This window comes from Oncorhynchus masou, chromosome 29, assembly GCF_036934945.1.
Source record: "Oncorhynchus masou masou isolate Uvic2021 chromosome 29, UVic_Omas_1.1, whole genome shotgun sequence".
In the NCBI taxonomy this organism is placed as follows: domain Eukaryota; kingdom Metazoa; phylum Chordata; class Actinopteri; order Salmoniformes; family Salmonidae; genus Oncorhynchus; species Oncorhynchus masou.
The window spans coordinates 100,720,510-100,732,279 of record NC_088240.1 but is presented as its reverse complement, the minus strand read 5'-3'; the positions used below and the strand labels follow the sequence as shown (position 1 = coordinate 100,732,279).

The following is an 11,770-nucleotide window of genomic DNA, read 5'->3' as shown; positions in this document are numbered from 1 at the left end:
CTATTCCCTATGTAGAGTACCATAGAAACTATTCCCTATGTAGAGTACCATTGAAAACACACACAGGATGCTGGAGTACTTATTGAACTCTCAAGAACGACTGTTTTGGTTCATTCTCAATAAATTATTTAAATTGTGCTGTTCTCTACAAGGGTAATTTGTTTCAATTAAAGCCATGTGCTCGCTGCTCTGCGATCAGATATCCGTGCTGCTGGCTGAGGACTCCTCTGTTACTGCGATCAGATATCCGTGCTGCTGGCTGAGGACTCTGTTACTGTGATCAGATATCCGTGCTGCTGGCTGAGGACTCCTCTGTTACTGCGATCAGATATCCGTGCTGCTGGCTGAGGACTCCTCTGTTACTGCGATCAGATATCCGTGCTGCTGGCTGAGGACTCTGTTATTGTGATCAGATATCCGTGCTGCTGGCTGAGGACTCCTCTGTTACTGCGATCAGATATCCGTGCTGCTGGCTGAGGACTCCTCTGTTACTGCGATCAGATATCCGTGCTGCTGGCTGAGGACTCTGTTACTGTGATCAGATATCCGTGCTGCTGGCTGAGGACTCCTCTGTTACTGCGATCAGATATCCGTGCTGCTGGCTGAGGACTCCTCTGTTATTGTGATCAGATATCCGTGCTGCTGGCTGAGGACTCTGTTACTGCGATCAGATATCCGTGCTGCTGGCTGAGGACTCTGTTACTGCGATCAGATATGCGTGCTGCTGGCTGAGGACTCCTCTGTTACTGCGATCAGATATCCGTGCTGCTGGCTGAGGACTCTGTTACTGTGATCAGATATCCGTGGTGCTGCTGGCTGAGGACTCCTCTGTTACTGTGATCAGATATCCGTGCTGCTGGCTGAGGACTCCTCTGTTACTGCGATCAGATATCTGTGCTGCTGGCTGAGGACTCCTCTGTTACTGCGATCAGATATCTGTGCTGCTGGCTGAGGACTCCTCTGTTACTGCGATCAGATATCCGTGCTGCTGGCTGAGGACTCTGTTATTGTGATCAGATACCCGTGCTGCTGGCTGAGGACTCCTCTGTTACTGCGATCAGATATCCGTGCTGCTGGCTGAGGACTCCTCTGTTACTGCGATCAGATATCTGTGCTGCTGGCTGAGGACTCCTCTGTTACTGCGATCAGATATCTGTGCTGCTGGATGAGGACTCTGTTACTGCGATCAGATATCCGTGCTGCTGGCTGAGGACTCTGTTACTGTGATCAGATATCTGTGCTGCTGGCTGAGGACTCTGTTACTGCGATCAGATATCTGTGCTGCTGGCTGAGGACTCCTCTGTTACTGCGATCAGATATCCGTGCTGCTGGCTGAGGACTCTGTTATTGTGATCAGATACCCGTGCTGCTGGCTGAGGACTTCTCTGTTACTGCGATCAGATATCCGTGCTGCTGGCTGAGGACTCCTCTGTTACTGCGATCAGATATCCGTGCTGCTGGCTGAGGACTCTGTTATTGTGATCAGATATCCGTGCTGCTGGCTGAGGACTCCTCTGTTACTGCGATCAGATATCCGTGCTGCTGGCTGAGGACTCTGTTACTGCGATCAGATATCCGTGCTGCTGGCTGAGGACTCTGTTACTGCGATCAGATATCCGTGCTGCTGGCTGAGGACTCTGCTACTGCGATCAGATATCCGTGCTGCTGGCTGAGGACTCTGTTACTGCGATCAGATATCCGTGCTGCTGGCTGAGGACTCTGTTACTGCGATCAGATACCCGTGGTGCTGCTGGCTGAGAACTGTTACTGCGATCAGATACCCGTGGTGCTGCTGGCTGAGGACTCCTCTGTTACTGTGATCAGATATCCGTGCTGCTGGCTGAGGACTCCTCTGTTACTGCGATCAGATATCCGTGCTGCTGGCTGAGGACTCCTCTGTTACTGCGATCAGATATCCGTGCTGCTGGCTGAGGACTCTGTTACTGCGATCAGATATCCGTGCTGCTGGCTGAGGACTCTGTTACTGCGATCAGATATCCGTGGTGCTGCTGGCTGAGGACTCCTCTGTTACTGCGATCAGATATCCGTGGTGCTGCTGGCTGAGGACTCCTCTGTTACTGTGATCAGATATCCGTGCTGCTGGCTGAGGACTCCTCTGTTACTGCGATCAGATATCCGTGCTGCTGGCTGAGGACTCTGTTACTGCGATCAGATATCCGTGCTGCTGGCTGAGGACTCTGTTACTGCGATCAGATATCCGTGCTGCTGGCTGAGGACTCTGTTACTGCGATCAGATACCCGTGCTGCTGGCTGAGGACTCTGTTACTGTGATCAGATATCCGTGCTGCTGGCTGAGGACTCCTCTGTTACTGCGATCAGATATCTGTGCTGCTGGCTGAGGACTCCTCTGTTACTGCGATCAGATACCCGTGCTGCTGGCTGAGGACTCTGTTACTGTGATCAGATACCCGTGCTGCTGGCTGAGGACTCTGTTACTGTGATCAGATATCCGTGCTGCTGGCTGAGGACTCCTCTGTTACTGCGATCAGATATCCGTGCTGCTGGCTGAGGACTCTGTTACTGTGATCAGATATCCGTGCTGCTGGCTGAGGACTCCTCTGTTACTGTGATCAGATATCCGTGCTGCTGGCTGAGGACTCCTCTGTTACTGCGATCAGATACCCGTGCTGCTGGCTGAGGACTCTGTTACTGTGATCAGATACCCGTGCTGCTGGCTGAGGACTCCTCTGTTACTGCGATCAGATATCCGTGCTGCTGGCTGAGGACTCCTCTGTTACTGCGATCAGATACCCGTGCTGCTGGCTGAGGACTCTGTTACTGTGATCAGATACCCGTGCTGCTGGCTGAGGACTCCTCTGTTACTGCGATCAGATATCCGTGCTGCTGGCTGAGGACTCTGTTACTGTGATCAGATACCCGTGCTGCTGGCTGAGGACTCCTCTGTTACTGCGATCAGATATCCGTGCTGCTGGCTGAGGACTCCTCTGTTACTGCGATCAGATACCCGTGCTGCTGGCTGAGGACTCTGTTACTGTGATCAGATACCCGTGCTGCTGGCTGAGGACTCCTCTGTTACTGCGATCAGATATCCGTGCTGCTGGCTGAGGACTCTGTTACTGTGATCAGATACCCGTGCTGCTGGCTGAGGACTCCTCTGTTACTGCGATCAGATATCCGTGCTGCTGGCTGAGGACTCTGTTACTGTGATCAGATACCCGTGCTGCTGGCTGAGGACTCCTCTGTTACTGCGATCAGATATCCGTGATGCTGGCTGAGGACTCTGTTACTGTGATCAGATACCCGTGCTGCTGGCTGAGGACTCCTCTGTTACTGCGATCAGATATCCGTGCTGCTGGCTGAGGACTCCTCTGTTACTGCGATCAGATATCCGTGCTGCTGGCTGAGGACTCTGTTACTGTGATCAGATACCCGTGCTGCTGGCTGAGGACTCCTCTGTTACTGCGATCAGATATCCGTGCTGCTGGCTGAGGACTCTGTTACTGTGATCAGATGGGGTAGACAGCAGTGTTGTAAATGAATGGCTCAGGTCTGGTAGAGAGAGGTAGGTAGCGGAGGGAGAGGTAGGTAGCGGAGGGAGAGGTAGGTAGCGGAGGGAGAGGTAGGTAGCGGAGGGAGAGGTAGGTAGCGGAGGGAGAGGTAGGTAGCGGAGGGAGAGGTAGGTAGCGGAGGGAGAGGTAGGTAGCGGAGGGAGAGGTAGGTAGGTAGGTAGGGAGAGGTAGGTAGGTAGGTAGGGAGAGGTAGGTAGGTAGGTAGGGAGAGGTAGGTAGGTAGGTAGGGAGAGGTAGGTAGGTAGGTAGAGAGAGGTAGGTAGGTAGGTAGAGAGAGGTAGGTAGGTAGGTAGAGAGAGGTAGGTAGGTAGGTAGAGAGAGGTAGGTAGGTAGGTAGAGAGAGGTAGGTAGGTAGGTAGAGAGGGTAGGTAGGTAGGTAGAGAGAGGTAGGTAGGTAGGTAGGGAGAGGTAGGTAGGTAGGTAGGTAGGGAGAGGTAGGTAGGTAGGTAGGTAGGGAGAGGTAGGTAGGTAGGTAGGGAGAGGTAGGTAGGTAGGTAGGTAGAGAGGTAGGTAGGTAGGTAGAGAGAGGTAGGTAGGTAGGTAGGTAGGTAGAGAGAGGTAGGTAGGTAGGTAGGTAGGTAGGTAGAGAGAGGTAGGTAGGTAGAGAGAGGTAGGTAGGTAGGTAGGTAGGTAGGTAGGTAGGTAGGTAGGTAGGGGAGAGATTATCACTGTGAAGCTTTGAGATGGACTTTATGGAAACCAGTTCAGTATTATTGATGTTGACGGTTTTTTATCTCCCTCTCTTTCCTCCCCTTTCTCCTCTCTCCTTCTCTCTCCAGTTTCTAGAGGTCGTAGTGTTTTCTATCCTGCTCTATTTGTACAAGAGGAGGAATATCAAGCATATAACCATAGTGATGCTGCTGGTGTCTCTGCTGGGTAAGAACTCTGACAGACTCTATGGGGGGTATCAAGCATGTAACCATAGTGATGCTGCTGGGTAAGAACTCTGACAGACTCTATGGGGGGTATCAAGCATGTAACCATAGTGATGCTGCTGGGTAAGAACTCTGACAGACTATGGGGGGTATCAAGCATGTAACCATAGTGATGCTGCTGGGTAAGAACTCTGACAGACTCTATGGGGGGGATCAAGCATGTAGCCATAGTGATGCTGCTGGGTAAGAACTCTGACAGACTCTATGGGGGGTATCAAACATGTAACCATAGTGATGCTGCTGGGTAAGAACTCTGACAGACTCTATGGGGGGTATCAAGCATGTAACCATAGTGATGCTGCTGGGTAAGAACTCTGACAGACTCTATGGGGGTATCAAGCATGTAACCATAGTGATGCTGCTGGGTAAGAACTCTGACAGACTCTATGGGGGTATCAAGCATGTAACCATAGTGATGCTGCTGGTGTCTCTGCTGGGTAAGAACTCTGACAGACTCTATGGGGGTATCAAGCATGTAACCATAGTGATGCTGCTGGGTAAGAACTCTGACAGACTCTATGGGGGTATCAAGCATGTAACCATAGTGATGCTGCTGGGTAAGAACTCTGACAGACTATGGGGGTATCAAGCATGTAACCATAGTGATGCTGCTGGGTAAGAACTCTGACAGACTCTATGGGGGGATCAAGCATGTAACCATAGTGATGCTGCTGGGTAAGAACTCTGACAGACTCTATGGGGGTATCAAACATGTAACCATAGTGATGCTGCTGGGTAAGAACTCTGACAGACTCTATGGGGGTATCAAGCATGTAACCATAGTGATGCTGCTGGTAAGAACTCTGACAGACTCTATGGGGGGTATCAAGCATGTAACCATAGTGATGCTGCTGGGTAAGAACTCTGACAGACTCTATGGGGGGTATCAAGCATGTAACCATAGTGATGCTGCTGGTGTCTCTGCTGGGTAAGAACTCTGACAGACTCTATGGGGGGTATCAAGCATGTAACCATAGTGATGCTGCTGGGTAAGAACTCTGACAGACTCTATGGGGGGTATCAAGCATGTAACCATAGTGATGCTGCTGGGTAAGAACTCTGACAGACTATGGGGGGTATCAAGCATGTAACCATAGTGATGCTGCTGGGTAAGAACTCTGACAGACTCTATGGGGGGGATCAAGCATGTAACCATAGTGATGCTGCTGGGTAAGAACTCTGACAGACTCTATGGGGGTATCAAGCATGTAACCATAGTGATGCTGCTGGGTAAGAACTCTGACAGACTATGGGGGTATCAAGCATGTAACCATAGTGATGCTGCTGGGTAAGAACTCTGACAGACTCTATGGGGGGGATCAAGCATGTAACCATAGTGATGCTGCTGGGTAAGAACTCTGACAGACTCTATGGGGGGTATCAAACATGTAACCATAGTGATGCTGCTGGGTAAGAACTCTGACAGACTCTATGGGGGGTATCAAGCATGTAACCATAGTGATGCTGCTGGGTAAGAACTCTGACAGACTCTATGGGGGGTATCAAGCATGTAACCATAGTGATGCTGCTGGGTAAGAACTCTGACAGACTCTATGGGTGGTATCAAGCATGTAACCATAGTGATGCTGCTGGTGTCTTTGCTGGGTAAGAACTCTGACAGACTCTATGGGGGGTATCAAGCATGTAACCATAGTGATGCTGCTGGTGTCTCTGCTGGGTAAGAACTCTGACAGACTCTATGGGGGGATCAAGCATGTAACCATAGTGATGCTGCTGGGTAAGAACTCTGACAGACTCTATGGGGGGGATCAAGCATGTAACCATAGTGATGCTGCTGGGTAAGAACTCTGACAGACTCTATGGGGGTATCAAGCATGTAACCATAGTGATGCTGCTGGGTAAGAACTCTGACAGACTCTATGGGGGGATCAAGCATGTAACCATAGTGATGCTGCTGGGTAAGAACTCTGACAGACTCTATGGGGGGATCAAGCATGTAACCATAGTGATGCTGCTGGGTAAGAACTCTGACAGACTCTATGGGGGGATCAAGCATGTAACCATAGTGATGCTGCTGGGTAAGAACTCTGACAGACTCTATGGGGGGATCAAGCATGTAACCATAGTGATGCTGCTGGTGGCTCTGCTGGGTAAGAACTCTGACAGACTCTATGGGGGGTATCAAGCATGTAACCATAGTGATGCTGCTGGGTAAGAACTCTGACAGACTCTATGGGGGGTATCAAGCATGTAACCATAGTGATGCTGCTGGGTAAGAACTCTGACAGACTCTATGGGGGTATCAAGCATGTAACCATAGTGATGCTGCTGGGTAAGAACTCTGACAGACTCTATGGGGGTATCAAGCATGTAACCATAGTGATGCTGCTGGGTAAGAACTCTGACAGACTCTATGGGGGGATCAAGCATGTAACCATAGTGATGCTGCTGGGTAAGAACTCTGACAGACTCTATGGGGGTATCAAGCATGTAACCATAGTGATGCTGCTGGGTAAGAACTCTGACAGACTCTATGGGGGGTATCAAGCATGTAACCATAGTGATGCTGCTGGGTAAGAACTCTGACAGACTCTATGGGGGGATCAAGCATGTAACCATAGTGATGCTGCTGGGTAAGAACTCTGACAGACTCTATGGGGGTATCAAGCATGTAACCATAGTGATGCTGCTGGGTAAGAACTCTGACAGACTCTATGGGGGGATCAAGCATGTAACCATAGTGATGCTGCTGGGTAAGAACTCTGACAGACTCTATGGGGGTATCAAGCATGTAACCATAGTGATGCTGCTGGGTAAGAACTCTGACAGACTCTATGGGGGTATCAAGCATGTAACCATAGTGATGCTGCTGGGTAAGAACTCTGACAGACTCTATGGGGGGATCAAGCATGTAACCATAGTGATGCTGCTGGGTAAGAACTCTGACAGACTCTATGGGGGGATCAAGCATGTAACCATAGTGATGCTGCTGGGTAAGAACTCTGACAGACTCTATGGGGGGATCAAGCATGTAACCATAGTGATGCTGCTGGGTAAGAACTCTGACAGACTCTATGGGGGGATCAAGCATGTAACCATAGTGATGCTGCTGGGTAAGAACTCTGACAGACTCTATGGGGGGATCAAGCATGTAACCATAGTGATGCTGCTGGGTAAGAACTCTGACAGACTCTATGGGGGGATCAAGCATGTAACCATAGTGATGCTGCTGGGTAAGAACTCTGACAGACTCTATGGGGGGATCAAGCATGTAACCATAGTGATGCTGCTGGGTAAGAACTCTGACAGACTCTATGGGGGGGATCAAGCATGTAACCATAGTGATGCTGCTGGGTAAGAACTCTGACAGACTCTATGGGGGGGATCGTGGTTATCACGTTTCAGAATGGGATGCCTTACTCCAGGAAATGGTCACGTTGTCCCTGTTGTTTCAGCCTCCCTGACGGTGATCTCCGTCAAAGCTGTGTCTGGGATGATCACGGAGTCCATAAAGGGAGATCTCCAGCTCACCTACCCCATCTTCTACGTCATGCTGGTGGTCATGGTGGCCTCCTGTGCCTTCCAGATAAAGTAGGTCCAATGTGTCTCCACTTCCCCTGACAGCAGATTCATTTCTACAGAGTATTGAACAAAATGTGAAGTCTAAAAATGTATTGGACATCGTCACCTTGTCAGAGCAGAACTGTGATGGGATGAAGCTCCGGTAGTATGATGGATGAATCCACTGTGTGATGGATGAATCTACCGTGTGATGGATGAAGCTCCAGTAGTATGATGGGATGAAGCTCCAGTAGTATGATGGATGAATCCACCGTGTGATGGGATGATGCTCCGGTAGTATGGTGGATGAATCCACTGTATGATGGATGATTCCACTGTGTTATGGGATGAAGCTCCGGTATTATGATGGATGAATCCACTGTATGATGGATGATTCCACTGTGTTATGGGATGAAGCTCCGGTATTATGATGGATGAATCCACGGTGTGATGGGATGAAGCTCCGATATTATGATGGATGATTCCACTGTGTTATGGGATGAAGCTCCGGTATTATGATGGATGGATGATTCCACTGTGTTATGGGATGAAGCTCCGGTAGTATGAAGGATTAATCCACTGTGTGATGGGATGAAGCTCCGGTAGTATGATGGATGAATCCCCGGTAGTGTGATGGATGAATCCACCGTGTGATGGATGAAACCACCGTGTGATGGATGATGCTCCGGTAGTATGATGGACGAACCCAGCGTGTGATGGACGAACCCAGCGTGTGATGGACGAACCCACCGTGTGATGGACGAACCCACCGTGTGATGGACGAACCCACCGTGTGATGGACGAACCCACCGTGTGATGGATGATGCTCCGGTAGTATGATGGATGAACCCAGCGTGTGATGGACGAACCCAGCGTGTGATGGACGAACCCAGCGTGTGATGGACGAACCCAGCGTGTGATGGACGAACCCAGCGTGTGATGGACGAACCCAGCGTGTGATGGACGAACCCAGCGTGTGATGGACGAACCCAGCGTGTGATGGACGAACCCACCGTGTGATGGACGAACCCACCGTGTGATGGACGAACCCACCGTGTGATGGACGATCCCACCGTGTGATGGACGATCCCACCGTGTGATGGACGATCCCACCGTGTGATGGACGAACCCACCGTGTGATGGACGAATCCACCGTGTGATTGACGATCCCACCGTGTGATGGATGATGCTCCGGTAGTATGATGGACGAATCCACCGTGTGATGGACGATCCCACCGTGTGATGGACGATCCCACCGTGTGATGGACGAACCCACCGTGTGATGGATGATGCTCCGGTAATATGATGGATGAATCCACCGTGTGATGGATGAAACCACCGTGTGATGGACGAACCCACCGTGTGATGGACGATCCCACCGTGTGATGGACGATCCCACCGTGTGATGGACGAACCCACCGTGTGATGGACGAACCCACCGTGTGATGGATGATGCTCCGGTAATATGATGGATGAATCCACCGTGTGATGGATGAAACCACCGTGTGATGGACGAACCCACCGTGTGATGGACGATCCCACCGTGTGATGGACGATCCCACCGTGTGATGGACGAACCCACCGTGTGATGGACGAATCCACCGTGTGATTGACGATCCCACCGTGTGATGGATGATGCTCCGGTAGTATGATGGACGAATCCACCGTGTGATGGACGATCCCACCGTGTGATGGACGATCCCACCGTGTGATGGACCGAACCCACCGTGTGATGGATGATGCTCCGGTAATATGATGGATGAATCCACCGTGTGATGGATGAAACCACCGTGTGATGGATGATGCTCCGGTAGTATGATGGATGAATCCAGCGTGTGATGGACGATCCCACCGTGTGATGGACGATCCCACCGTGTGATGGACGAACCCACCGTGTGATGGATGATGCTCCGGTAGTATGATGGACGAACCCACCGTGTGATGGACGAACCCACCGTGTGATGGACGAACCCACCGTGTGATGGGATGATGCTCCGGTAGTATGATGGATGAATCCACCGTGTGATGGGATGATGTTCCAGTAGTATGATGGATGAATCCACCGTGTGATGGGATGATGCTCCGGTAGTATGATGGATGAATCCACCGTGTGATGGGATGATGCTCCGGTAGTATGATGGATGAATCCACTGTATGATGGGATGATGCTCCGGTAGTATGCTGGGTGAATCCACCGTGTGATGGGATGATGCTCCGGTAGTATGCTGGGTGAATCCACCGTGTGATGGGATGATGCTCCGGTAGTATGCTGGGTGAATCCACCGTGTGATGGGATGATGCTCTGGTAGTATGATGGATGAGTCCACCGTGTGATGGGATGATGCTCCAGTAGTATGATGGGATGATGCTCCGGTAGTATGATGGATGAGTCCACCGTGTGATGGGATGATGCTCCAGTAGTATGATGGATGAATCCACCGTGTGATGGGATGATGCTCCAGTAGTATGATGGATGAATCCACCGTGTGATGGGATGATGCTCCAGTAGTATGATGGATGAATCCACCGTGTGATGGGATGATGCTCCAGTAGTATGATGGATGAGTCCACCGTGTGATGGGATGATGCTCCAGTAGTATGATGGATGAATCCACCGTGTGATGGGATGATGCTCCAGTAGTATGATGGATGAATCCACCGTGTGATGGGATGATGTTCTGGTAGTATGATGGATGAGTCCACCGTGTGGGTCATATCATTCACATGGCCCTCAGAGGCCTCTCTTTAATCTGTCCTTCGCTGTTCTCAGGTTCCTTAATCAAGCCATGAAGATGTTTGACGCCACGGAGGTCGTCCCCATCAACTTTGTGTTCTTCACTGCCAGTGCCATTACCGCAGGTACGTTGTTTAACCAGACCTCAGCTCATTGGCCAGTTCCATTACCGCAGGTACGTTGTTTAACCAGACCTCAGCTCATTGGCCAGTTCCATTACCGCAGGTACGTTGTTTAACCAGACCTCAGCTCATTGGCCAGTTCCATTACCGCAGGTACGTTGTTTAACCAGACCTCAGCTAATTGGCCAGTTCCATTACCACAGGTACGTTGTTTAACCAGACCTCAGCTAATTGGCCAGTTCCATTACCACAGGTACGTTGTTTAACCAGACCTCAGCTCATTGGCCAGTTCCATTACCGCAGGTACGTTGTTTAACCAGACCTCAGCTAATTGGCCAGTTCCATTACCACAGGTACGTTGTTTAACCAGACCTCAGCTCATTGGCCAGTTCCATTACCACAGGTACGTTGTTTAACCAGACCTCAGCTCATTGGCCAGTGCCATTACCACAGGTACGTTGTTTAACCAGAACTCTGAGCAGCACTGTCACCAGGAGTTTAATATTCTATATAGATTATGTATCTCTTCATCGTCCATTTACAGCTAATTGGCCAGTGTTAATCTGCCATTTACAGCTAATTGGCCAGTGTTAATCTGCCATTTACAGCTAATTGGCCAGTGTTAATCTGCCGTTTACAGCTAATTGGCCAGTGTTAATCTGCCGTTTACAGCTAATTGGCCAGTGTTAATAGTTAATTTACAGCTAATTGGCCAGTGTTAATAGTTAATTTACAGCTAATTGGCCAGTGTTACCTAGTGTTAATAGTTAATTTACAGCTAATTGGCCAGTGTTACCCAGTGTTAATAGTTAATTTACAGCTAATTGGCCAGTGTTACCCAGTGTTAATAGTTAATTTACAGCTAATTGGCCAGTGTTACCTAGTGTTAATAGTTAATTTACAGCT

The 11,770-nt window shown here is 50.1% G+C and overlaps 1 protein-coding gene across 2 annotated transcripts in view; it reads left to right on the top strand.

Moving 5' to 3' along the window:
- Positions 1–11,770, top strand: part of LOC135521077 (NIPA-like protein 2) — a 52,400-nt gene that overhangs the window by 34,644 nt on the left and 5,986 nt on the right. For both annotated transcript variants that reach the window (XM_064947016.1, XM_064947015.1), the window contains 3 exons: positions 4,331–4,427; positions 7,903–8,038; positions 10,779–10,867. In XM_064947016.1, coding sequence (XP_064803088.1) covers positions 4,331–4,427; positions 7,903–8,038; positions 10,779–10,867 — 322 coding nt within the window. The remainder of the gene's footprint in view (positions 1–4,330; positions 4,428–7,902; positions 8,039–10,778; positions 10,868–11,770) is intronic.